Source organism: Poecilia formosa, unplaced genomic scaffold, assembly GCF_000485575.1.
Source record: "Poecilia formosa unplaced genomic scaffold, Poecilia_formosa-5.1.2 Scaffold3, whole genome shotgun sequence".
Classification (NCBI taxonomy): Eukaryota; Metazoa; Chordata; class Actinopteri; order Cyprinodontiformes; family Poeciliidae; genus Poecilia; species Poecilia formosa.
Genome location: NW_006799942.1, coordinates 5,966,960 through 5,994,403, shown reverse-complemented (window position 1 = coordinate 5,994,403; position 27,444 = coordinate 5,966,960). Strand labels below are relative to the sequence as shown.

General features: G+C 40.4%; 1 protein-coding gene across 2 annotated transcripts in view; it reads right to left on the bottom strand.

Annotated features, from left to right (window-relative positions):
- The window catches only part of LOC103141398 (ryanodine receptor 1-like), a 46,902-nt gene that overhangs the window by 5,072 nt on the left and 14,386 nt on the right, over positions 1-27,444 (bottom strand). The window contains exons 36-92 of one of the 2 annotated variants that reach the window (XM_016674100.1): positions 26,964-27,402; positions 26,331-26,888; positions 26,050-26,250; positions 25,590-25,701; positions 25,334-25,477; positions 24,905-25,178; positions 24,700-24,814; positions 24,424-24,556; positions 24,255-24,349; positions 23,811-23,946; positions 23,517-23,703; positions 23,311-23,422; positions 23,107-23,227; positions 22,140-22,309; positions 21,845-22,065; positions 21,658-21,748; positions 21,404-21,544; positions 21,046-21,209; positions 20,874-20,952; positions 20,625-20,714; positions 20,391-20,531; positions 20,236-20,313; positions 20,085-20,160; positions 19,862-19,985; positions 19,146-19,261; positions 18,939-19,006; positions 18,735-18,856; positions 18,558-18,607; positions 18,346-18,406; positions 18,116-18,242; positions 17,921-18,032; positions 17,744-17,825; positions 17,461-17,591; positions 17,062-17,382; positions 16,731-16,971; positions 16,563-16,650; positions 16,373-16,465; positions 15,199-15,213; positions 11,415-11,585; positions 11,269-11,328; positions 11,018-11,152; positions 10,784-10,896; positions 10,609-10,705; positions 10,424-10,533; positions 10,266-10,317; positions 10,076-10,168; positions 6,453-6,552; positions 6,287-6,366; positions 6,127-6,203; positions 5,941-6,014; positions 5,391-5,408; positions 2,637-2,717; positions 2,446-2,534; positions 2,150-2,278; positions 1,964-2,068; positions 1,417-1,498; positions 7-1,328 (exon numbers count right to left, since the gene is read on the bottom strand). In XM_016674100.1, coding sequence (XP_016529586.1) covers positions 7-1,328; positions 1,417-1,498; positions 1,964-2,068; positions 2,150-2,278; positions 2,446-2,534; positions 2,637-2,717; positions 5,391-5,408; positions 5,941-6,014; positions 6,127-6,203; positions 6,287-6,366; positions 6,453-6,552; positions 10,076-10,168; positions 10,266-10,317; positions 10,424-10,533; positions 10,609-10,705; positions 10,784-10,896; positions 11,018-11,152; positions 11,269-11,328; positions 11,415-11,585; positions 15,199-15,213; positions 16,373-16,465; positions 16,563-16,650; positions 16,731-16,971; positions 17,062-17,382; positions 17,461-17,591; positions 17,744-17,825; positions 17,921-18,032; positions 18,116-18,242; positions 18,346-18,406; positions 18,558-18,607; positions 18,735-18,856; positions 18,939-19,006; positions 19,146-19,261; positions 19,862-19,985; positions 20,085-20,160; positions 20,236-20,313; positions 20,391-20,531; positions 20,625-20,714; positions 20,874-20,952; positions 21,046-21,209; positions 21,404-21,544; positions 21,658-21,748; positions 21,845-22,065; positions 22,140-22,309; positions 23,107-23,227; positions 23,311-23,422; positions 23,517-23,703; positions 23,811-23,946; positions 24,255-24,349; positions 24,424-24,556; positions 24,700-24,814; positions 24,905-25,178; positions 25,334-25,477; positions 25,590-25,701; positions 26,050-26,250; positions 26,331-26,888; positions 26,964-27,402 — 8,617 coding nt within the window. The remainder of the gene's footprint in view (positions 1-6; positions 1,329-1,416; positions 1,499-1,963; positions 2,069-2,149; positions 2,279-2,445; positions 2,535-2,636; positions 2,718-5,390; positions 5,409-5,940; positions 6,015-6,126; positions 6,204-6,286; positions 6,367-6,452; positions 6,553-10,075; positions 10,169-10,265; positions 10,318-10,423; positions 10,534-10,608; positions 10,706-10,783; positions 10,897-11,017; positions 11,153-11,268; positions 11,329-11,414; positions 11,586-15,198; positions 15,214-16,372; positions 16,466-16,562; positions 16,651-16,730; positions 16,972-17,061; positions 17,383-17,460; positions 17,592-17,743; positions 17,826-17,920; positions 18,033-18,115; positions 18,243-18,345; positions 18,407-18,557; positions 18,608-18,734; positions 18,857-18,938; positions 19,007-19,145; positions 19,262-19,861; positions 19,986-20,084; positions 20,161-20,235; positions 20,314-20,390; positions 20,532-20,624; positions 20,715-20,873; positions 20,953-21,045; positions 21,210-21,403; positions 21,545-21,657; positions 21,749-21,844; positions 22,066-22,139; positions 22,310-23,106; positions 23,228-23,310; positions 23,423-23,516; positions 23,704-23,810; positions 23,947-24,254; positions 24,350-24,423; positions 24,557-24,699; positions 24,815-24,904; positions 25,179-25,333; positions 25,478-25,589; positions 25,702-26,049; positions 26,251-26,330; positions 26,889-26,963; positions 27,403-27,444) is intronic. The other variant, XM_016674109.1, reaches the window with a different exon arrangement.

The window sequence follows — 27,444 nt, the reverse complement described above, 5'->3', positions numbered from 1 at the left end:
CCTTACCATTTTTCTCTTCGTAATGGGAGACCCTTCAGGAGTCGGAGGCTCAACTGGTTCCTCGACACCCATATCTCCAAGTCCACCTGGAGCATCCATACCCGGAATCCTTCCTCCTTCATTTTCCTGCGTGTCCTCCTCTTCCTCTTCACCACTCCCGGATTCACCAGTGTCTGTTATCCCCCCGGTTTCTTGTTCTTCCCCTGTCCCCAGCTCGCCTGGTCCATCTCCGTGCACGTCATCTTGCGTGGGATCTGGCATACTCGCTAAAATCTCAGTGACTGTTATGTTTTTAGCTCCCTCCACCAATCCACCTCCAAACAGCGCTTGCCAGATGATCACAAAGAAGCCTTTGCACACATTGTAAATGAAGGTCAGGATGCTCATTAGGATAGCCCAGAAGAACTTGGACAAAGCCACCACGATCTCCTTAAAGGTCATCTTTCTGATTCTGCGATACTGCCTGCGGAGGTTACGGAAGGTGAAGATGCTGAGGAAGCTCGACATGCTGTGGAGGAAGTCTGTAAATGCTGAGGTTGATTCGGGTCGCTCTTCGTCGCCGTTGCTATCTTCATCCCCGCCTCCACCCGCCGCCCCGCCTGCTGCCCCCTGTCCCGCTCCTTCATCTCCCTCGTCATCCTCTTCTCCCTTCTCCTCTTCTTCCTGCTCTGAAATCTGTGACGCGATATTCATCTCAAAGATGGTGTCCTCACAGAAGTTGACGAACATCTCCATTTTCTCAGATTCGCCGCCCTCGTTGACGACATCAAATATAAACTGCCGTTTGGACTCTCGCACTTGTGGCATTTCCCACTGTCTGCGGTTGACTTCGCTGATTTCAAAGTAGATGCGCTCAATCTTCCTGCTGGCGCCCATTATCTCAATGCGGCCAAGGAACGGGCGGAAGTAGTTGAGCACACTCTCTGCTTGCTCCAGGAAGTTCTGCAGCCGGGAGTCGTGCGGCACATGCTCAGAAAGGTTGGTGAGCAGCACTGCGATGTTGAACCCGATGTCCTTGGCCGGCTCCTGAAAGCGATTGGCAAACTCCTCGTAGTTGATCATGTCATTTTCATCTGCTTCTGAGCACGACAAAAGAAACTGGATCTCAGAGGGGGAGTACTGTTTCTGACTGTCCATGGCCTTCTGGAAGTCCTTCTTAGAGATCAGCCCTCGAGGGTCAGTGACATAGTCACGGAAAGCATCGGAGGCAACGATGTCTTTCAGTTTGAGAAACATGTCAAAGAACTTGAGAATCATCTCAACGTTGCTGGAGGACTCCACCAACATGTCGACCATTTGTCGCGCAATTGTACCATTAACTATGTTCCCTGAAACAAGAATAAAAACAAAAATCAAACAAGTGATTTAAAGGCACCACAAATTTATTTGGCAGTATTTAAGTTTTTTTTTTCTTACCCTCTAATAGTGAGAGCAACATAACAACCATGTCTTTTTGGAGGTCAAGAAGCTCCTTCAGCAGAGCAATCTGGCTGGAGTCCTGTGGTCATAAGGAAATACAGTAATGATATCATGACTGGAATGCAGGAGGTAATAAACTCAACTCAAAGATACAAGGAAGAATTAGTGAGGAAGACAGATGTCGTATTATGAGACATCTGTGGATAACTTTTATAGAAACATTCGCTGTGCTTTAATTTCAGCTGCCTAATTAGAATACTGAACTTATCCAAACTTCTTGGTGACATGATGTAACGGAACTGAACATAAAGCAGCAATGTCAACTATTATTTTGGGTTATTTTTGTTTGAAATCATTTGTTAAACTCTGCTTTATTATGATGCTTTTCGCACAATATTCTGACTTCTCTTTCATTTAATGTTGTTTGCATTTAAATCTGCACCGGAAGCTCAAAGCTTTACAAAAACCCATTTGAAAAATTATATGAAAAGTTATGATAAATGCATCTTCGTTTTATATGTTTGGGTTACATCAATTTGTGCACCTGTGCCAGCTTCATCATCATGTGGGCAAACACATGCAGGAATCCAACAATAGCATCCCACAGTCTGCTGTGAGCTAAGGACTGCTGGTTGCCTGTACATGGGCCCTGCAGAAAACAAAAAACGCTGCTTGTTACAAACTAACTTACAAAGAAACAACATAAATTGGTAATTTGTTGTAAAAGTACCTGAATATATTCTGTTAAACTGTTAAAAATCTGTTTTGCCACTGTCATAGCTTTGGAGAAATTCTTTTTGCCTGGATCATCGATGATATCCTTCCCAGAATAATACCAATAGAAATCACTGATAGATTCCTTGAATGAAAAAAAAAAACTGTTAAAAGCATTGGCATATTTGAAAATTATTTATACAAACACTAACTCCGGAATGATTTGCTCGTATGTACTGCACGCTTTCTTATTTTAAGTCTCTAATAATTTTCACCATGCGCTGTGCAGGGCAGATTAAAGGCAAAGTGTACCTGGAGTCGAAGCAGGTAATCCACAGTGCAGATGATGACGTTGATGCTGGTTGTGCTTCCCGTCTGTGTCCGCAAGTAGTTTTGAAAATCTGCGGAAACAGGATTATTCAGCTTGCAAAGTCTGTTTTGATGGAATTTACTGTTGATTTGATTTCAGTCCAGCTCGAATCTGAAACATGACGTGTTCCCACCGTTATTGTGTCCTTCACAGAGGAGCTGCAGGAAACGGAACAGGTCACAAGTGAACTCGTCGTCCGCCATGACTTTCTCATCTTCAGAGGAAAGATTAACACAGATAAATGTATGAATCAAAGTACGGGAACTCACCTAGATTAAAAAGGATTACAACTTAAACATATCTCTTAAGAATTGATTAAATTCATTTTTCAACTTACCATCATAGGTAAATGAGTTTTAGTGTCACATACTGCAACTGCCACCGCTTACAAAGAGTTATAAATACATGGTTAATGTTGAGGACACAGGCATGCAGTCAAACTGTATGTCAAACAACATACAAGAGGTGCCAAGAACATGTGAAAACAAGCTGCAGTGGAAAACAGCCACATTAACAACACATATAATTTGAACTAAGAATCCACTGCTTGACAAATGGAAAGATGGAATTAATGCCAAGATTTTACAGCGTTCAGGGGTGAACTGATTGTCTAGCTATATTTATATTTCATTGCAGAAGAATAAACAAATGGAAAAATTGTAAAGTGCACAAAAATTACAAATTATCTGTTTTCTAAAGTCCTCTATAGGTAAAAAAGCTTTTTGGCACGAGGTGCTAGATCTGAAAACCTTCGCCTCCAAAGCAAGCAAGGTGGTGATGATTTTCACAATATATACCATGCTCCAAAACGGAACTTCGAAAATAACACATTTGCATAATACCAATATTCATACGTCTCACTAAAGCAGAAACAATCTAATTTTTAGTTTTCTATGTTTAACCCATTTCCGTTTCATCATAATTATCTGTTGTTTTGTTACGTGGGAACATTTATGGACACATTTAGAAGTTGCTTAGGGGAAAAGAGATGCAAAACATCCATATATTTTCCAGAAAACTAAAACTCAGTTGGTGTTTGCAAACATTAAACTGAGGGCAAGACGTTTGGATCGAACACCTTGCGCCTGACAAACTGACACTTGACTAATCAGCTGCCCTATTTTAATGATGATTTATACTACCGTCCTATCCCAAAGCAGTGCACCCCTGCCTGCAGTGAACACACACAAACAATGAACAATTCAGGACATGTCAATTAAATGTAAGAGAGGACATTGTCCATCAACATTAGTGATGCACCAATCAATTATCCAGACAAAGAAATGAGACCAATTTACATTGATTGGCTCATTGATTGGTTGGTTGGTTTTGCATCTGCATCGAATGAATCAAAACAGAAATGACCCACTTTATCCCCATCTACGAATGCATCAGCACACCGTGATTCTAACTAAGTCAGCTTTACTGAGTTACCGAGCAAAACTCAAATTTTATTCAGACCCCAAAGTTTTGTCAGTGAAGGCCTGATTGGTGCATCTCATTGAAATGTTGAAGGGAATCCAGTATTAGATCAGTCTGAGGCTCTAAGGCACCAAACAAAAAGTCCAATGTGAAAATTACTTTTGAGTCAACTACCTGTTTCCATCTAGGTTTATATTCAAAGGGCATGCAATCAGAGTTGAATGGAAAATTAGTTGTTTGGGTTGGAACATGTAAATGAACATAAAATATTGGATTCCATTCACTGCATTTAAAAATGGAAAACACACAGAGTATCGAGTGCCAAAAGTGCCATAATGTAAAACCAAAATAACTAATCAAATCAATATTTATATGTGAAACTTGGAATAAAATTATTAGTGTTTTTTTAAATAAATAAATACTAACAAAATAAATGTATGCATAACTAATGCATATCATAACGCATACTGATGTTTATATAAATTGAACAGTAATCAAAATTATGATATAAGAACACAATTTTATTCCAATTATATAATATTTGTTGAAAAGTGAATTTAGCTTAGCCTTCAGCAAGTTTAATAGCGAGGGCTAACAGAGCCGCAGAGCCTAACAACCAATCAAATGTTAGGCTGAATGTGACATCATGATGACATCTCTTCTACTTTCTAAACACCAGAATAACAAGGGAGCATTGATTAAGAATTGTTTATTAGAAGTTTAACTACACTAAAATTATAATGCCTTTAAATAAGTTGGGCGAACATACTGTAGATGATGATGTTTTAACTACATTTGGGAAAGTATTTAAGGCCACACCTCACACACAAAAGCATCTGAGAACAAAAGCAAAGGACCTTGTGAAGATAATGGCTTAAGCTGGTGAGAGTCCTTAACCATGACAAATTAAGTCCCAGGCTCTGCAAGTCAAACGCTAAGCAAGATGGAAATCAAGATTACAATTTGCAAATCAGATCAGGGACGGCAACCTTAAAGTGAAACTAGAACTACAAAACTAGAACTACAAATCAATTTATTGCTGACAGACTGTCCTGTGGTCTAATGAAACTAAAAGTTGGGTAACATTAAATTTGGGGGGGGGGAAAGGGTGAACTTTCAAATTCCTCATTAAACTGGCATTTAGAGAAGAGAGGCTATTTGGTAATTCTGACTAACCTAACAGAAACATTTCATTGTGAAGTCAAACTTAGAAAAATATTTTGATTTGTCTTGCTAAAGATCTGGTTTCAATTCATATTTAGTAGATAAACTACGTGGTTGTTGGATTGTGCTCCTTTTGACCCTCGATAACGGTGGAAAAGCACACAAGGTGCGAACATGAGCAATGGACAATCCCCTCTCAACAGAATCATCATCATTAAAAAAAAACAAAAAACAAAGAATTGAGCAAGTGAGACAGGGGAATGAGAGAGCAGAGAGGCCAATGGAGAGAATGATGATTTACCCCGATCTAGGTTCAAGTCTGAGGACCATGAAAGGAGGGACATGGGGAGGGAGGCAGTGATCATGGGGAAGGGAGAGAGGAACAGTGTGTTGACAACAGCAGAGGACTAAGAGATGAGGTTTGGGGAGGATATTAACAACATTCCATGGCGAAATCATTTTGGTTGAAACTTCTAACTATTCTCCAGAATTAGACCACTAATAGACATACAAATGAAATGATTTCTGACTAAATTCGGTTACATTTTCTCTGTGTTAATAGTACTTATGTTAGCAAACTTGTCAATCTACCAGATCAAATTTGTGCTTTAATGTTGAAGATGGTAAGCATATAAAACAAAATGAATTAAATAGTAAATTATTTATTTTGGATTCAAGCGAGTATTGAGATTTATATTTATCCAATACCTTGTTGAGGATGAGCAGCAAAGAGTACGTACATTTGATTACTTAGCAAAAAAATATCAATCAAACTGTGTGACATCACTTTCACTTGTCTGCGTCTTAAATATCTTATGCATGAAAGTAGAGAGAAGAAATCAGAGACTTACTTGTTCCTTCCTCTGAAACCATGCCAAGCCCCTCTGCCTTGTTTTGCCTCTCAAAGGCATTTAAATCCAGTACGCTGTTTAAAACATAAACCTTTGATTTCATTCAGCGGTCCTAACTGGTCAGAAACAAACAACTGCTTTACTATTTTTTTTCCACAGAAAACAGCTTAAGGACTGAAAACCAACCAGCAAGTCTGCATTAGAGCTTGGATACTCAAAAAGAAGCCCACATCCTTTTTGTCTTTCAGGTACTCCAACATTTTCTGACAACACAGTGGAAGAAAATTAGTTTTAAAACGGCGTCACTAAATCACCAAATAATCACCTGTGTTTCAACAACACATACCCGCTGAACCTCGCTGTTTCCACTATTAAGGATGGAAATACCCAGCTTGAGGGTGGTAGACACCATTGGGCCAGTTTCACCTAGAAAACAAAGGAAGATTCGAGCACAGGGAGACGGTGAAGGGGGAAAAAAAACGCTTTCGAGTAAAAAAACGGAGGAGGATTACCTTTGCAGGCGCTTATCATCTGCAGGACCATTTCTGCAGCGCCACGGTTATGAAGTCTGGACTGTTGGTAAAGAAGCCTTTGCTTCTCCATTTCTTTTTCCTTTGGCAGGCAGAAATCATGATGAGTTTTTGGTAGCTATATATTGCACACATATTATTACAATAGGAAGGTGAGGCTCTACCAATTGGTAACTTATTCATTTAAACAGCGCCACCTATCACCGTAGTTAAGGTGACACAGTTTAATAATTCCTGATTAAAACCTACGAGAAAGAAGGTATATTAATCTGCACAAAATGAAGTTGACCTTTACACTACATTTAATCTAAATTTATTCATCATTTGAAGCATCATGAAAAAAAAACATTTATAAAATGTTCTAACATTATTATAATATAATAATCAATATGGTATATTACTTAAGTCACTTAAGAGACGGTTTAGTTTTTCAGTAAATCAACATGTTTTGGTATTTTTATGGTATTTTTACTCACGGTTGTCATTTAGAGCAGGGGCAAAAGAAAAGTTTGTTTTTGCCATTTTAAAGAAGCCAGACTCCAATTTTGTAGTGTTTCTAGAGAACAGTAAATTGTGGGGTTTTACACCAAGTCCCTTTAGACGCATTGAAAACTAATGTTGTATATTTATTTTCTATTTCTTTTTCCAAATCACAGGAGGCTAAACTCTTAACTGCAGCAGATGGCAGCCAGACTGATCTCGGCGTAAAGAATCAGAACATATGATGGAGCACTCAGAGCAGTGGAGTAGTTCAGAAACTCATAATGTTTCATTCACGTAAGCTTAGGTTTAAGGATTAAAACCGCTAGGATTGCATTTTTCCTGTTAATGCCATGGTTTAAACTTCCACTGATTATGAAGGTTTCTTCACAATTCTTAAAATTTAAAAACTGTGTTGACTGCCTTTAAATACTACAAAATCCTGCTAAAAAAAAATAAAAAAAAAAGACCTGGATTGTCGATCGCTATAATTAGTTATTTTTCATCTGCAGTACTGTTTCCTTACATGCATCATTAGGAATTATCACTACTATTTCAAAGTGTCTGTCTCTTACACACATTCTCATAGCTCAGTTCATTAGTAAAGGATCTGTTACACTAATTCTTCACGTTTGCTGGCTTGAGCAAGCGTTGGACTACAGGAAATGGCCCCACAGATTTGGCATATCGCCCCGGTATCGTTTCCAAAGTGTCTCAGTTGCAGGAACTCTGCAAATAAGATGTTTTGGACAAGGCTAACAACCACCCACTGACTTCCCTCTTTATTGGCATTTCATGGTAATGCTTCAATTAATAAAAAATATATCAATGACAATATAAAGAGGTATTATTTTTACTTTGAAATAAAATGACGTGCAAGAAGACAATGGCTGTCAAATGAAAATCCTGAATTTAGAGAACATTCATCTGCTCAACCAATTCACAAATAATTTTAGGAAACCTTTAGACCGACCGCACCCTCCCTCACCTCCCACCACCACCCTCCCACCCACATACATTTAGCTGTGCTCTACCCACTATGTGTCGTGCGGCCTGAGAGTTACGCTCGTGCTCGTGTCACCGACAGTCTAGTGACATCGAATTGTTCTCGGATGTTCTGTGTGCGAACTTTTGAAAGCGTGACTGCATGAACAGACTGCCAGTTGTGATGCGTGTGCTATCCTGGCTTTCACTGTAGTCAGTTTGCTATGTGAGTGGGGGGAAGGGAGCATTGGTCAGCGGCATCCAGTCAGTAAGACGGGGGTTATAAAGGTGAGGGACATCACATGGAGCAGTGGACGAAGCGAAAGAGAGAAAGACGACAGACAGCAATATAAACTGGGAGGAATGACATCGTCCTTGACCTTGCATAACGGCATCTTGAGATATTTTTAGAGACCAAGCAGTCTTAAAAAGCTGTGACTTGAGGCATGTCTGACTCCCCAGTTTGCGGTAAGCATTTAGAAACATTTTAAAGCCGTTTTTGGATTCATAAACGTTTTAGTTGTGTAAAATGATACATCTTGACGAAGCACAAAAATGCCTAAAGGAAACAGAGAAAGCTGACTTGACTGATATTGGAGCTTGCAAGGTCAGCACAGGGTGAGCAAATGAGTGCACAGACTTGGATGGAAAGGAGTGATGGTCTGCTCAGGAACGGCTGGAGTTGCACATTAATACTGCATATTATCTACACTAAAAAAAAAACCATGACATTTTTACTCTTACTTTTGTTTTAATATTTTTACCTTTAAAATAAGGTAGGACAATAAAGGTTAATAATATACAAAGTTGCAGTTTAAAAAATATATGTATGCAATAATTATGCGGAATATTATTATGATGGAAACATTTATATTAACTTGAGTTACAGTGCTGAAAAAAGTATCTATGCCCTTACAGATTTTTTTTTTTTTTGCCTTTTTGGTTGCATTTAGATGTTTCAGATCATCAATAAATTAAATATTAAACACTTGAGTAAATACAGAAAATAATTCTCCAAAATATTGATTTCATTCATTTAAGGGGTAAAAGAAATTCAAGCCACTTTACATGTGAAAAGTAATCCCCTCCTCCATTAGTCTCTTCTTGATTCTACATGAAGTAGTAAACAATGTTTCTCTGTCAGTTGCTGCACTCATTCCTGGGAAAATGCATATGTGGAATGTAAATAAAACCTGTTTTTATCTTCTGTAGAAAGAATGTGTTGGCCTTTCTGAGCTTCATGTAGCTGGATCAGCCACGCCTTTTTTTCTTTCCTAAGTCTCATGTAATTGCATGGACCTGACATGAACACACCAGACTTGATTCCTCATTCTTGTGTTCACAGTCATCTCCTTTGAATGCCGTCTCTGTTGTCGCTTAGGCAACACTTGTTTTTCTGAACCCTGCACCTTTGAGCGTTTAGTCCTCATTCCAGCCTGAATTAGAACTGTGATTAAACGTTTATTTTCTGGGATGCTTATTTTTATTTAGGCTAGAGGCAAGAGGATCTCAAAAAACTAAGAAGCCATAAACAGAGTCATTAGTATCTGTCCATCTTGAAAGTGTCACAAAGCCGTTTCCAGCAAACCACCGTGACCACAAACAGAAGAAGCTAGGAACACTGATGATCCTTTCCAGAGTTGGCCGGCCAACAAAATTTTTTCAAGGGATGATAAAAATACATAAACCGTTTCTGATGATCTGAAATATTCAAAAGAAAATGAGCTACAACAGAAGAAACCTGAAAGGGAGAAAATACTTTATCTCAACACTGTTCTTAGACCCAATCCAGGTTTAGGCCATGAAAAAATAGATGTACTAACAAACTCTTTGAAATGGTACACGCCACATCAAACTACCTAAGATGCTGCTTTACAGTAAAATCAAATCTAATGTTTAATTTTTGAAACAAAAAAAAAAAAAAAAAAAATGGAGATCTGGATTGGAACTTTGTGACTGCCGAGTTAGGAAACTAGTAATGAATGAAGCAGAGCCGACAAAAAGCACGTAAAGACAACAAGACGGGACAGAGAGAAGGAGATGTGGTTGTGACGTAAATGCTCCAATGATGAGTTCACTCGATGCATCGAAAGCTACCGCTCCGCCGTGTTCCTGGTCCCTAGCCCCTGGTCGCCCATTACCAGTTCTGACTGTCGCACCTCAAAGGACATCTCATCTTCAGATTGTTCCATCATTTCCTCTCCCATTTCTTCTTCTTCACCAATATGGCAACTCTAACATAAAGACGGAGTGAAAAGTCATTTCATCCGTTCGATAAACAGGATGCCAAATATCACATCCCGCAGCTGGGATCTCGTGGGAGGGACGCACCTTTGCCATAATGTCTGCATATGCCATATACAGATGATCTGTATCGAGTTTGCTGAAATTGAAAGAAGAGGCGACAATCTCACGAGAGCATTTTGCAACAGTTGTGGTTTAATGCTCTTCATACGAGAAACCGTAGAGTCCGGTTGGACCTGCCTGACCTCTTTTCTGTCAGCGCTGTTCGACTGAAGTGAAGAATAAGCTGGTGAAGGGGATCTGGCTTGGTTTCCTTCTCTTCTTCTTCCTCTGCTTCTTCCTGCTCCATCGCTTTCTAGACGTCACAGGAAAACGAACGTGAGAGAACGTCTGAGAAAATCTGGATCCAGATGAAGGAAATGTTACTCACAGATAAATCGTCTATCATCCTGTCCTCAAATGAGCAACCCTCCGTCTGAATCCAGTTGCGCTTGTATCCCTCAAGGAACATGTTTGAAGCTCTGTGCCTGGAAAGAATGTTAGCAGTCATAAATAACTGAATGTTGGCGTTCAGTAAATATCCACGGTGTGTGTAGCTTTCTCACCTTGCAATGTTGTAAAGTGGCGTCATTCTGAAGCAGGCCACCACAGCCCTGCGTCTCTGCTTGGACAGCAATTTGTGCCACACCATTTTCTTGGATTTAAAAGGATGCTCCGTCTTGCAGAGACAGAAACATTTTGGTGTTTACTTTTCTTACTAATGTTCCTTCCTGTCGTCTTATCCTGCGGTTGAGGTGCATAATTTACATTCGCCATATAACCGGTTCTCTTGTGCTTACCACTTCAAGATGGTAGAGGACAGCAGACACCTCCTGTACTCTCTTGACAACTTTCACTGGAGCATCAGCATCTTCAGCCTTTCCTGCCATCTCTTTGTAAAGGGCCATCTGCCAGCGCATGGAGGGGTTGTCCACCTTTTCACACAAAAACAGGCCACAAACATTTCTGAGATGTGATCTTTCTGATTACCTAGAACCTTGACTCATGTGTAAAACTTGACCCTGCTGTGTTAACGGGTCAGATATTACACCTTGCCCTGAAGATGGAGGTTGTTCTGCAGGAACTCTCTTACTTCTTCATCTGTGTCTCTCTGTTAAGTGAAACAAACATTCATTAGCAATCAATAACTATCTTCAAACCCAAATCTTTACGATAAAAAATGAAGTAAAACCTTACCAAAGAGTAGCGGATTTTGGCCAAGTTGATGAGCTCCTGATCGGCAGGGGAGCACATGTTGAGGCCAATGGGCAGCATCTTCTTCAAGGCAGCAACAATGAGTGACGTCTGAACAGAGTAGCGATCTCCACGCTTCTTCTTCTTGGTGCGCTCGGTGTCTGAGCCTCCACCCTGAGGACAGGAATGACAACAAACCAAAAGCATTCACAATATTCCGTAAAATCTTACAGGCGCGACACCTGGGATATGCGCTCTCATTAGTGATATGTACAATGCAGAAAATAACAATAACATATTTTTTAGATTAGTGTGTATTACAGAATCTAATTGAGTGTGTAAGTTTTGATTTATAGTGCATTCATGAGACTGAAAAACATGTTTTTGAGCATAACTAATTGCTAATACAAAGTATCCACTCTTGATCGTATCTACATCCATCAGTATCTTTTAATGGGAGCGTTTGTTCACGCTCTTCTTTCAATTTCAGCAAACTCGATACAGATCATCTGTATATGGCATATGCAGACATTATGGGTCTCTTTGCAGCCTATGCAGCAGAGTCAGATTTATATAAAGAACAAATTACACACAGGTAGGTGACTTCTGAAGGTGAGGCATTGCACTTTTGCAGAGGACCACTCAAATGTGAGTGAATAGAAATTCACACCAGGGTTCTCACATTTTTATGACTAAAAAAGTCAAAGCTGTGTCCTTTTAACTTTACTCTCATATACTACTCTTTCACCAAACATTTCAATAAAATACATTTAGGTTTGTAGCGATCCCTTGATCACTTCAGCAAAACTTGAAATGATTACTTTTACAAGGCAATGCAGAACATGGAAGTTGTGCAATTAATAGCAGAAATGCCTAGTTAACATTATAAATGTTTCTGGCAAAGATATAACTATCATGCTGAGCTGAAATATTACATTTGAGCATGAATTTCAAACTACAATCTTTTAGCTCAGACTGATAAACTGAAGATCTAGAGAAAATTAAAGGGAAGGATGTGACATCACTGCCATGGGGAAAAGGAAGGCTGAAAAAAAGGGTCTTATTAAAACAAAAGAAACTACAATTACAGCATGCAATAATTATATTCCACTCAGGTGAGGAACCAGTAAGCATTCTGTGAACACTGTTACTTGTTATGTTTGTTAAGAGTTAAAATATCAGACGGCGTTAAGGAGTATAAAACTATTTTTAAGGTTAAATCTATTTGCTGCATGCAGTTAAACTGTCAAACATCTGCTGGGGGCTTTTATCACTTTACATGCCTCAAACTCCGACTTTGTTTTTGCAAAAGTTCAGTTCTTCTGTTAGCTGCTCTTTCTGGATTCCTCCAAGGCGGACAAATTGATGCGAGAGTTTACTGTGTTGCATGTGAAAGTACTTCATGGTGAGAACACTTATCCTTCAAAATACATGCTCTTTAAAAAGACTGACGTTATCCGTCTTTGAAGCAAAAATACAACTACAACACAAGGCAGAGACTGCTCCCATTTGAAGGATGCAAAACAACACAATATGTGAATTCAATCTGGCTAGATGGCTGAGCTTTTAACTAGTGAAGAATGTTAAGAAAAAAATAGTTTTTAATAAAATTGAAGATGCAATAAGTATTGGCGCCAGTGGTATTTTTGTTTTGTGTGAGCCTTTTTTGCCACTAGGACAGCAACAAGTCACATTTCAGGAGAAACAGAAAGTTGCAGATCACTAATTAAAGATTCCCGGAAACTATGTTTACCTAAAAAAAAAAAAAGTTAAATATAAAAATGCTTTAGTTACATTTATGAGTCTTTGTCAATAATTGTACCACTGTTGATTTAAAATAAAACTTTATTAGGGCAAGGTATAAATGTACTCAAATTATAATTTTTTTTCAGTGTAAGACTATCCTACCTGAATAAGAGATTCATTTTAATGCTTTTTACACATCTTTACCATGGATGACAATAAATGTTGCATCTAAAGCAGTTACAGTGTAGAGAGTAAATTGCTACATTGGCTAATGTGTGCATATATAAGTTTTTCATTTAAGACAAGACAAATTTTAGGAGTAATTTCACATAAATGCTGAAATCAAAAGCAAAATAAATTTCAATGAATTTCCTTCACTTCACACACTCTTTAGAGAATTTGCTCCATGACACATTAAACAATTAATCAGTCTCTGTCAACTAAGGTAATATCCACTACTAATAGCTATTAAGTAAAACATATATCTATGTTACATAGGAGTGGTTTAGAGGGTGCAAACAATTTAGGGAATTTATAAAATAAGTGTGAATTAATGTTTTAGTTAGGTTCATGGCCATTTTAATTTTAAGGGGGAACCCAACAAGTGTGAGAAAAACCTACTTCAGTGACATTAAGCTTCAAACCACATATTAGTCTGCAAACTAATAAGTCTACGGGAAACTGAGCCAAAATGTGCTGTGGCATTTTAAGGGAGGAGAAAAGAAAGAGCACAGAGAAGACTAACATCGTCCCCTAGAGGCAAAAAGCTACATTACAAAAACATACAGCTCAACCACCCATCAATGAAAATAAAAAATAAACAAATGAAAAAAAAGGCAAACAAGAAGTCTCCAACTCAACTATGATGAAATAAAAGGGCAAACTCAGTGAGAGGATGAGAGGATGATGGCACTGTTCTTTCACGGCCTCAACAGGATCCATGTAAAGACCGGTGCCATGAGCCCATCTCTACCGATGTTTACTTTCATCAAGCGCCTCCAGACTCCCCTCCACGCACACTGGCAGGACTGGGAGCGGCCCACAGGCCTGCCCGTCTGTCCTGGGATCCACCGAGAATGTCAGCATGTTTAACTTGTGACCAATTATCACCAATTCTCTACATGGGCAAATATGTTCACAAGTTAAAGCAGAGTTGGACATGTCTCTTTGTATGAACCATACACATGTTTATGCGTGTTTCCGTAAGTATGACCAAATGCAGAGCTGGCCCAAGGCATATGTGAACTAAGCTGCTTAGTAAAACCCCCCAGGACGAAAAACCCTGAAATTCAAACCCAGAAAATAGATCTCAAACATTACATTTCGCTTTACTTAACTTTTCAAAATAAAATACAAAGATTTTAAATTCTTCTTGATTTAAACATATTGAGGATTTAAGAGGAAACAAACTCTAAAAGTTTGCTGTTGCTAGTGTTATAATTTCAGTTGCTTGTGTCTGTGCTAAAGTCACATTGTATGAACATATTGTAGTTACAAATTAACCAATACAGGGAACACTTAGTACTTAGCAAAATAACTTTGATCTCTTTCTTATTTTTTTCTTTAAAATTGCTTATGGAGCTTGAAGACGTTACCACAAAAGCGTAAGCATTCAATCCATACATGTTTTTATAAAGGAATCATATTAGTGGTAAACAGTATTTGATTTTTTTAATTAAACCATAACAGCCGTGGTTAGTGGGATTTGTTTGTCTTCAAATGGCTTAGAGTAGAAAATTTAACAAAGTGAAAAAAACGTATCTGTTTAGCTTCAATATGTTTTATTACTATGAACTCTGGCCATGTAGGGCTGTGAAATCAAATTGCCCCCCTCAAAATCAAATTCTGCTTATGGCCCCACACAATCTTGGATCAGCTCTGTCTAAATAAAAGCACCAGTATGCACATTTATTTGTGTATGGATTACACGTGAATGCAGATTATTAGATGTGCCAGTGTGCTGGAGGGGTTGATGAAAATTTTCCCCAAAAGTGAGGTGCCATGCGGTCAGCACAGCGCTCGTGCAGAAAAAAAGTCTAACCTCTGTGTCACCGCCCTGGAAACCCAGCCGCAACCCAAAGGAAGAGCACAGAGGACAGCCAGAGAGAGAATATCGTTAACACAACTGCTACTCTTAAGAAAAATGGGAACTAAAATACAAGCCTTAAGAAATTACAGCAAACTACATCACATTCCACCGAGCCCTGCAGACAGGGATTAATGAAAAATGTACCAGAAGCGAAACCAGATATATACACTATAAACATATTTATTTTTAAATACGTGCCAAATAAAAATGTTTTTTTTTTTTTTTTAAGAAGCTGTTACACACGCCAAGGACAGCCGTCTGCTCTTTGAATGGTTTTCTTGTGATAAGAAAATCATCAACTCATGATGAAGAAATATTTACTTTTGGGAAAATGCTTCATTTTTAATCTCACCAAATGACTAAGTGCAGAAATCTAAAGTCATTGTCTTCCATTTAGTTTAGTTGATCAGTATCGCCATTAAATATACAATTTAAATAGTATTTGCACTTCTACGGAGCTTTAAGTGGCACCGCATGTAAAAAAGGATATTCAGGCATTTAACTACAAACCGGAAGGCAAAAAATCTGTTTAATTTGGATGCAACAAAATTATTTCTTCGTTATCAGAAAATTTCACTGCAGCTTTGTTTAGGAGCATCAAAAAACTATAAAATGCAGAAGAAGGAGATCGTGCAGGACGCTACAAATCCAAACTTGTTTCTAAATATCATAAACTACTTTTTGTATTGATGACAATATCAAAATAATCTGTTGCTTTATCTGTCGCCCAGTGGTGAAGTTCACAGCTGAAGTGGAAAATTATTGATGTCTAGTTAAATTAAATTAAGCAGAACATTTTCCCCGAAGCAAATGTCTCAAGATCAGGCAAAAAACAGCTTCATCATTTTTGGATCAAGATATGATGAATTATACTTTCTCCTAATAAAAGATTGATGTTCACATCATCACAAGAAAACCACACAAAAATTCAACATCCATACTTTTACTACAGCTTATTGTTGACCAACAGTAAATGTCAGAAAATGGTTATAGATGTATAACAAAAAAATCTAAAGGAACAAAAGACATCTACACAAAAACACAAACGTATACGTTCAATGCCAACAACAGTGACAGAAATGCCTAAAATGAGATTTAGCAGTACAGTAAGACTGTAATCGCTCACCTTGCTCATTTTGCTTTTGCTGTCAGCAGTGAGGAATGACATGTTATTGATCTCGTTCATCACAACAAAGTTCTGCTCTTCTCGCTTGAAGTTCTACAAAGTGGAAAGCAAAGAGAGCAAGAAACGCCAGATAAAGGAAGTTAACTTTCCAACCGATATTTGTTGTCAAAGGCAAGATGAACGAACTCACATGGGATTTGGACCAGAAAATAAAGACTTCTCCAACCATTCGGAAAAGTTCTTCTGCATCTGGATCAGGGCAGGTCAGCCACCTCGCTCTGTAGGAAAACAAGACAAGGTGGAATAAGTAAGTACCCTGGTTAAGAGGCTGTAAACGATGGCGGTGATTTTCTTTCACCTGTTGTTGTCCACGTAGCGAATAAGCAGAGGATAGAGGGCATACAAGTCTCTGCAGAGCACAGCAAACTCATCGCGTATCGTCCCATCTTCCTCGTCCCCCTCTGATTTCCCCTCCATCCGCAAATGGTCCTCTTCAGCCACCACCTTTGACGTGCGCTTCTTCAACTTTTCCATCGTTGGAATGAAGTGGGATTTCAGCATTTCTGGCTTTGCCCTGCTCACGATGGGCTGCGAAAACACTAGCAGAGAAAACAAATTGTGCCATTTCATTTGAGCAAGAAGACTAACTCAGGAATACATGGCTTTGCAGCAAGCTACCCATTGCTCACCGGCCAACCTCTTCATCCAGGAGGCTTCATCAATACCCAGATTGTTGACTACAATTTTCATGATGCTGCCCAGAAGTTGATTCAGATGTTCTGAAGTGACCTCGGTGCAGAGTTGACCCTCCATCTCAGGAAAGTTTTCAGGTCCTCTCTCCCACCACCGTGGCAGGTAGTTGCACAGCATGGGCAGAGTGATTTCAATGACGTGAGGCATCTCAGTGTAGCGGGCCCCCGACTCTGCCAAGTCTCCAATCTCCTTCAGCAGAAGGTCCAGCGGTGGGATGTCAGGACATAACTCTTGAACCGCATTGGGAAGACCCAGGACTTTGCACAAGAGGGGATGGAAGAAAACTAAGGATCAAGGCTGTACTGAGCAGGATTATACAATGGTTTTAAACTCACTAGCTCTCTCTCTTGGTGTCTTTGTGGTGTACACAGAGAAAGCGTTGAATTCATTTAGATGAGGCTCTAAGTAGGCCACTGGCATTGCAGCAGCAAGATGAGCCAGACATTCCCCAAGAGCTGGTCTTTGCCTGTTTACAAAAAAGATAACTTGGAGCCAACAGATTCATGCTTCCCTACTCTCAAGTTCCCAGAATTCCTAGTCGATTCACAGTGCAGGAAATGCTAAAGAGTGCTGTATTCTTTATTACTACAGCACCTGCGTGAGCAAAGTTTGAGTTACCTCTCGACATGTGGGTTCTTGACCGTCCCAACTGAGTAGATGCTACACATGATTCTATAACAGGAAATCTGCAGATCATCCACTGTGTGCAGGTAACCAGAAACACAGACGGCAGATCCAGGTCAAATAATACACTAAAGGCAAAGAAATAAACAGAAATTTGAGGAAACAACTCACGCATGACATCGTCTCCGAAGAGATGCTGAGCGACGTGATCAAACAGGGAGGTAAGCACAGGCAGCAGGGCGATGGTTGTGTAGTTGATATTCTGGGAAACGCCTTTCACTTGCTATCGTGGACGAGGCAGATGGCATTTTGAATTTAATTCCAGTGTTTAATTTCTTTGCATAATCTGTTTCAAACGTTATGTACCTGATTGCCTTTGGATACTTTGCCCAGTTTGAGGTTCTCCACCATCTTCTCCACATCATCGGCCGCACTCTCGAAGAATGACCGCAAGCCTGCTTTCACAATCTCAGGACCTGATTTCATCACAGTCCTAAAAAAAACAGAAACGCAGTAAGAACATGTCACAACAGAAATTTCAAAGAGTAAGAATAAACACACATTCATCTTGAAAGATGTTTTAAGAAGCAGCCAACCTTGCATCCAATGACCGGGCCAATATGTGAAGACAGTTAACTATCGCAGAAGCATCCGTTCCTACAGAAGCAAACGGAGGTTGTATTATAAAATTTTGATACAAACTAACGGGGCAAGCATTTAGTTGAAGTTATCCAGGTTAGAGTAAAAGGAGGTCTCCTCAGTCAGAGGGAACCAAAAGACTCGGAAATAATCTAATGAGAAATCTTACCAAAGAGAGAAACTCTGTGCCTCACCAAAGCAGCCATTTTACAGAAGATACTATAACAAGCAGAAAAAAAAGTAAAGGGAGAGAGAAATCCAAGAAAAAGGACATGAATAAAGAAATGAGATTAGAAAGAAGAATTCAAAGCAAGTATTTGTTCACTAGAACAATGAGAGAACTTACCTCGCAATCATCTCCTTCTCCTTATTAGAAGAATGGCCGCCACTGCCCAGGACTTTTGCAGGTGTTGATAAGAAGTAGAGGCAGTGATTTTTGAAGTACTGGTTGATTAAAGGCATCAGTATCTACAAAAGTGTTTTGTTTTTTTTTTTAGATTAGTACCACAAAGAGATTTAGCCTTTAAAATGATTTTCTCACAGGTTTTACCTTAGCAAAGAATTTGATTTCTTGCTCATGAGGAGACTTTTCTACTCGCCCACTGCTCACCACAGCCTCTGCAAAACGTATTCCAAAATATGGCAATAACACATTAGCACTGGCTTAGCAAATCTAGACTTGGTTTATTCTTAGTGCCTCACAGATTTTTAACATGTGACATCAAGACATTTCTTTTGCATTTTTTCCCCACAGTACCGAGATGAGCAATGAACTCCTGGGCTATTTCCATCCATTTCAGCAGCTTCTGCAGGAAGCCGTAAGCAAATCTCTTTTCAATGGACGATATCTCCGACTCCATGTCTTTCAGGCCCCTGAACACAGAAAGAGGCGACATATTTACACTTTTTCTTTGTTTTATGTGAACACGCTTGCCTTAGATCAATGCATAAATATCAAATAAAAGGATTATGATGTCTAAAAGTTCTTTAACAGAAAAAATAAAGTTATGAAGTTTTGGCTAAAGCCTTACTATTTCCTTCGCTTTCCCCAGCCAAGCCATTGGATTTTACTAAAAGAGGATAATATCACACTGAAACAGTTTGACCTGTGCTACCTTTCAAGAGTGAAAAATTCAAACATCTTCCTCTGTATGCTGCAATTTGTGGACTATTACAAAAAGTTTGTGAGTTGTCCTGTTGTGGAAAAAAACAACAACTTTCTACCCATTCATCTATTTTTACCAAGAGAGCAAACCAGTATTTATGTTGTTTCTGATATTTGTAGATTTAAACAAGTATTTAATTTGCTTACATTTCGTATTACCAAAGCTTGATAAAAAAGGAGAAAACACTAGATCTATTAGGACTGCACAATTAAATCACAGAACATAAAAAACAAAAACTCATGTAAAAAATGTAATTCCCTGCTCCTTATAACCAGCACTCCAGAGTTTTTTTTTTTTTGCTTTTTACCTTGTGACAGCATATCCATTAAGTTGCAGGAACTTGAGCAACTCGTAAGCCTTCTCTCGGTCTCTGGCCTTTTCCTTCGCTGTCAGAGTGTCATAAGGCACCAGCAGAGGATGTGTCCCGCCTCCTACACAAACAATCCCACAAGCAAAGAGAAATCAGGAAAAGCTCCATCTTCAATATTAAAATACAGCACAGCAGCAGATATATAGTTTTTATTTTTTACCTTTTGCTTGGAGCTCTAACTTTTTCTTTCGTCCCCAGGTGTTGTGATAATTTTCGGCCAGTTGCTCTGCCATTGACTGTGTTCAAATGCAAGCTGTTAATATTGACTATAAATTGAGATAAAGGCAGATGTTGAACGTTCACTGCCAGACCTGCAGATCTCTTGAAAGAGCCATGTGCGAGACGTCAATCGGCTGTGGGCTGTAGCCATGGCTCGGGTCATAAGTTGCCTGTAACAGAAAGATAATATTATAACATACAAGTAACAATGCAACATAAAGCGTTGAGACATAAAAGACCTTCAAACCTGAGCAGTCTGGGAAATTTTTCTAGAAGCTGCCTTTTTCTTCTCTGACTCCTCTTCCTCTCTAGCTTTTTCTATGTTCCATTCCCATGCCAGCATGGCTTTTATCGACTCTTTGATCGGCCAGCGGTAGATCTCTTTGTCCTTTGCAATAAATAAATAAATACAAAAATAGAAATCAGCCTCACATGAAGAGGAGAATGAGCGATATGAAACGACCTGCAATGGACAGCTTACCTTCTCTGAGAAGGTTTTGTATGGTCTGAGCATGGGATGGGTCTTTGCATTCTCATCCAACACCTCTCCATATGACCAGTTATTTTGAATCTGCAAAACAGAAGACAAACTGCATCACGTATTGTTAGAAGGAGAGTTGATTTCTATGGTTATAATATCAGATACAATTAAAGAAATGTATTGTGTTGATTCTGAATGGGTATAATGGACATAATGGAAAGTAAGCAAGCTGATAGGAACATGTCTTGCCTTTTCAAAGGCCCATTTATCATGGGTGTATTCAGCATATCTGTTGATAAAGGGATCCAGTCTTTCAGGGATAATGGTGCTATTGTTGGAGGCAAGAAATCAGAGACAATTTAGCTATCGTATTAAAACAACTGAAAGATGTGTCCATCAAACAGATTCAGAAAATATTTACTTTGTGGTCTCAACTGGCTTAGGATCAAAGTTTCCCTCTGCATCTACCGACGCCTTTTTCTCTGTTTTGGAGGAGTAGCTGGCGTCCACATAATCTGGAGGAATGGCTCCAGCAATGGCACAGAGGCAGGGCATTGAGATCTTGAAGATTTCAGCATCAAATTTCTGGAATCATTAATGACAATATGTTACAGTATTAAGAGACACTTGCCAGCTAATGCATTTGAGTATTTGTACATCAACAACTTTTTAACTTTTTTCTCATATCAGAGCCCCTAATCCCAGTTTGTGCTGTGTAACATGAGAAAGCCTGAAGAAGTTCACATTTTGGCAGTTCCACCGTGTTTCTGGGAGCTCACCTTGTGGGCCAATGATTCAAAAATACCCCAGAAAAGTTTGCGAGTCAAATGCAGCTCTTCCTCTGAGGCAACTCCAAAATTAGCCCAGCCATTTGGGAGGCAGTAATATTTCCAACAACGCTCATAGTGGCTGGTCAGTAGCTGCAGATCCAAGACAATAAAAGTGAAAAATGAAAACAAACAAAAAAAAAAAAACAATTTAAAACTCAACTTTTTTTTTTTTTTATCAAGAAAATAATCAAACGTCTTCACACCTTCAGTGGTCGTTTGGCATACTCATTTAGAATGGGCACGTCAAACACCAGGCGTCTCAGCAGGTGCTGAAGCATGGCCGGGCGCAGATTTCTGAAGGCAACACAAACAAAGCCTCCTTCAGGAACAAACCTAACAATATTAGATGAACGAGAGAACTGCTATATTTTGTTTGAGGTGTTAGCTTACTTGCACAAAGCCATGAGGCACTCCTCTATGATGTCTCTCTGAGCCTTCGTAAAGGCTCGCCCTCGAGACAGCCTGTAGATCGTGTGCAACATGGAGTCTATCATTATGGCTCGGTGGTCACTGCCGGCAAACAGCGGCGCACACTTGGTGATGAGAGGCAGCACGGCAGTACACAGATAGCGGTTCAAAGCGAGAGCCATCTCTGTTGTGCTGAACGCGGCCTGTTGGAAATAAATCCCAGCTGTTACCTGGGATCCACACTGGGTACCGATTCCAGAAGACGTTTCTGACTCACTGTGTCCAGAGAGGCTGCCGCCCTCATGTCAGGTAAGAAGCCCACCTCCAGCACATGCAGCAGGAAATCCTGGTTGTCAATCCCATAAACTCTGTCCAGGAACAACACCATGGGGGCCTTGTGGTCTGGCACAAAACTGGCGGACATCTTTGGCTCTATGATGCTATTGTCTGAGAAAAGCATAAAGCATGTTTAATTCAAAGGGCTGTATGATACACCGACAAAAAAACAAGTTATGAAAACAGTGAAATAAAACAACTCATTAATCTAGAAGTGATAGAAAACGACTACAGTTCCGGTTTGTTAATGGCATTAAAATAAGTAAATGGGTTTTCATGACTTTTGCTATTTTTCCTGCAGTCTGAATGGTCATTTTAAATCATTTACCTGATTCATGCATCATAACTGTGCACCAGATAAAGCCAGACATTGTAAATCAGGATGTAAACAAATGCTGAAATTATAAATATGAACTTCTGGAAGAAGTCTGTGTCACTGAAGAGAATCACATCGAAATCTTATCACTCCTGGTCTGACTACACACCCGCAAAGACTTCCCAGTCAGCCCTCTACAAAATACCACTGCTATTATTGGTGCTTTCTTTTTATCATCCTCTGTCTCGTTGTGATTGTGTGACGATGCTGTCATCTGCCCTTGCTGAATAAACTTTAAAAATGATGCATAAATGGCTCCATCCATGATTACTTCCTCTAACAATGCGCTGCTGTTTGACGTCTATGTTCCTCTAATGCAAATGCAGGTCGCTTTGGGGTCAGAAACCGTCCACACCAAAGTCTGACTGCACTTGCATTTAATTAGTGATGCGTTATGCATGACTATGCATGATATTTATGTGTTTTTAGAAAATACGGTAAGTGACAGTATACAGCTAATTCGCTTAACAGAATCACTCTGTTAAACGAATTAGCAGCGTGCTTCTTTTAATGTCGTGTTTTAACATTTTACCTTTCCCCAAAGCAGGAATCTGAACAGGAAGACTGATGACTCCCACGAGATCCTCAATAGGAACCAGGGACCTCAGAATTGCCCTGATCCGAAGGGCTTCACCCTTTCCAGCTTGAATCAACTGTAAAGAACATATTTTGTTTACTGCTATATCCAATGTGTTATATAAATCCAGGATGAATGCTGTGATTCTGCTCATCTTACATGCATCTCTGGAGCACATCGTCCCAGTAGGTCAATGAGAGCAGAATAGAAGGACATGATGGCATTTCCGAGGTGCACACGATTCTCCTCCTGCTGCTCTTCTCCTCCAAACCTTCCAGGAATAAAGGAATACATTTTGTAATTTGTTCTTTAACTCAAAGTGAGAAGGACAGAGTTCTTTCTGAACCAACGCTGAGACCTCTTACATGGGAAAACGTCTGTCTTTTTTTATGCTGGGACCGTCTCTCGCGGGGTCCTCTGATATTTTGATGGCTTCCTCCACAGCAGCCAGCAGACCGTTACCACCCTCGCCTCTCAAAGCCGGACCGAAGCACTCGGGTCTTCGAATGAGAAGACGCACAACAACGTTGGCATTCTCTTCCACGCTCTCTCCTAGAGGAATGAAAGTCATCTTACGTCTTGTTATTGTCACACAACAAAAGGAGAAGGCGAGGGTGCCTTTAAGTTCAATTTCAGAATTTAAATATTTGTTAAATTACCATTGACAAAAACAGCAAAACGAAGAAAGTCGAGGTATTTCTCTCCACCGCAGGGATTCCAACCGATGTCAGGGTAGCCTTTAGCCAGCAGCATGGGGCAGCTCTGAAGCCCACACCCAGCCAAGTATTTCACCACCTACAAAAATGTCAGCATTGACAGCTAAGCAAAGTGAATCTACTACTGTTTAAGGCAGGGGTGTCAAACTCCAGTCCTCGAGGGCCGGTGTCCTGCAGTTTTTAGATGTACCACAGGTACAAAACACTGGAATGAAACGGCTTAATTACCTCCTCCTTGTGTAGGTAAGTTCACCAGAGTCCTGCTAATGACCTAATTATTCTATTCAGGTGTGGTGCAGCAGAGGCACATCTAAAAGTTGCAGGACACCGGCCCTCGAGGACTGGAGTTTGACACCTGTGGTTTAGGGTGTCACAGCAATATTTTACCATTTCTAAATCCTGCTCCTGGAGAGCCAGTGCCAGCTCGTTGTTGTCGATGCAAGACGCCGCGGCCACATCCAACGGGGTCGAGCCGCGCATTCCTGAACAAACAGCACACCATGTTCAGCTCGGCTTCAGCAGCAAGAGTTGTAGAAGTGAACAGTGAAACAGTCACCAAGGCCAATGCCGCTGTTCTGCAGAAGGTAGCTGAGATGATCAAACATGGAACGCTGATTCTGGCGACTGATGCGGCAGAAGTAGCAGAGGAAACGGCAACAGTTTGTCACCACTCGAGGGAAGCGGATTTCCTGTTGAAAGATGGCGTGATCAAGTTGAGCTTAAGGATATTTAAGGTTGTGGTTTTTACTTTCACATATCCCACAAAATGTTACTTTTTTAGCCTCGAGTCCCGTCGGTATTTAACCCAAACAAAGACGATGAAAATGAATACCTTTGAGTCTCCACCACCTAGCACGTTAACCATAACCTCCATGACAGTCTCATGCATCCCCAGAGCACGCATCAAGTTGGGGTGCTGGTAGAAAACCCTGTTACTCATGATGTTTCTAAGGAGCAGAAAATGATTGGATAAATGTCTTGTCACCTTCAGTTTTAACCAATGGCAAAAACCACAATCAAAACCTTTATCCACATACCCAATGCTTTGAATTATGAGCCTCTCCTCCTCTGGACCCATCTGCACGATAAGCAGGGAGCGGATCTGACCCAAGCACTCCAGGAGATCCATGGTGTCCTGTATCGACACCTCGTTGATAGTGTAAGCCTTGGGAAGGGCTCGCATCAGTTCACCGAGTCCGTCATACTGCCTGTGAAGGAGGCTGAACATCATGCGCACTAGCTCCGGGTTTTGGATGAATGACTCCTGGGCCCAGTGGATCATCGTGTGGGAAATGAGCTCCTGCAATGTGCCTGGTAGAATCGGGAAAGGCGAACATACAACAAGGACAAAAAAAAATTTCAAAGATTAAATGGGAGATTCTCCTTCAAGTCACAGCTGCCTGAACAAAAAGGTATATATCCGTGTTGTAACGTCATGCGTGGCAGAGCGGAGTGACACAGCTCACTTGGTTTTTTATCTTCCTGCGGCTCAAGCTCCACCTCCACTTTTTTCTGCCGAAACTTTTTCACCCTTTCCAGCAAACGAAGCAGGCGCCCGCGAAGAGAATTGTCCACCTCCTCCTCCTGTTCTGCCTCATCGATATGAACACCTGCAAATTTTAGTTTGGAAATTAAACACTGAACATTTTATTTGTTAGCCACGCGAAGAGGAAAGATTTAAAGGATTCATGTCCGACAGGGAGATAGCAGATTAAAACTGACCACAGTGTGTCAGAAGAGCATTATGGAAAACCAGCAAGGATTCACGGACTTCATCGGGAACTGGACACTCTTCGTCATCAGGGCAATTTTTAAAGTTCATGAGCATGTTGACCTACACAAACAGCGCACAAGCAAATGGGAAGTCTTTGGAAAGAGATCAGCAAAATATGTAACAAAACATTATTTAATGTCGTCTAATCACAATCATATTTTTACTTCAAAATCTAAATAATAGGACAACCATTTTCCCCTCATCCTTTAACGTTAGATAAGTCTAGACTTTCAAATATTGAACAGGCTGATTTGATTTCAGACAGTGGGAAAATATTTTATACAGCGTATGTAGGCACCTGGTTTCAAAAAATCTGATTTAAAAAGTAAAACCTAATCCATATTTGCTTGATTTTCTATTTGTTTGGGATGGAAGTTGCAGTTGTAGGTTCATATACGGTTTTCTTACTTGCTCCTGCGGCGGAGAGCGAAATTCACGGGTCTTTCGTGCGGTCTCTGCGGCCGACATGGTGAAGGCCATCATGAGCTCATTGTAGCGCTGCCTCTGGTTGGACTGTATCTGGGTGACGAACTTATCCGAGAAAGCAGCAATGGCCTCCACTCTGTGTCGTAGCTCGCAGTCACAGAAGTACTGCAACAGGGTGCACATCTAGAAAACAAAAGCAAGATGAGTTGCTAACATTGTTTAGAAACCTTTTTGGTGAAAAAAGTAGTAATACTAGTTTGTACCTGCAGTTTTACAGACTCTGGTAGTTTCATCTGAAAAAGTCCTTGTTCGAGGTGTTCCTCCTTAGACTCCCCACAGGTTTCCACTGGTTTCGTCTCTTTCTCCGTTTCCTCAGCTCCTTTCTCACCATTTATGAAATCTATTTCTCCTGCTTCCCCTTGGGCCACACCTAAATCTGTTTCCTCTAGTTCTTCCTCTTCCTCTATTTCTTCCTCATCATCGTAACCATAGTCTTCAAACTCCTCTTCCTCTTCTGCCTCAACCTCCTGCTCATCCTCTTTGACCGCTGCGACTTTTGATGGCTCCTCTTGTTTGTTCGCCTTTGACGGCTCCTCCAAAGGCTCCTCTGATTTTGAAGTATGAAAGACTGTGGGCTCAATCATTTTCAGGATGTGCGTGACGTCTTCATCGTCAAACACGCCCATTATGAGGAGGGTGCTGATGAGCTTCAGGATTGGAACAAAGTGAAACTCAACGCTGCCTCCCACAGGGTCTCTCATGGCTTGACTTCCATCCTGGACAGCTTCGATCAGCATGTTCAGAGCCTTGGTCTTTAACACCTTTAAATGCAAGCAAATTAATGTATTTCTTTCTCTAGAGCGTTTCCATAAGGTATTGAAACGAGAAAATCTCACCTGTAAGGGGATGGTCGGACTCAGAGTGTAGATATCGGGATCTGTCCCCACAAACCCAACGGAGGAGAAATGCAGTTTTGGACGGAGGCATGTGGTGAGGCCGACCCCGGGCAGAGCGTGAGACTTCACGGTGTAAAGAGTGATGCTGCGCGTGTGGTCCGTCATCGGAACTATGAATTCCTTATTCGTTCCGAGGCGATTGCGCTTAGCGGACTCGAGGTGCATGCTGATGAGGAGGTCGTAAAAGCCGCTCCTCATCGGTCCCGGCAGGTAGGTGCTCTCTATGGCGTAGAAAAGCTGAGATTCGTCCACGTGGCTGCACAGTGCGTGTGCCACCCGGTTGTTACCCAGAGCGCACACAGAGCCATAGAGCTTCAGAGTGTGATAGTGGAACTTTAGCAAGTCCATTCGTTCAGACAGTTCCAGTATGTCTATGCACCTAAATAAAACACAGAGTCAGGTTTAACTAGAAAAAAACTTA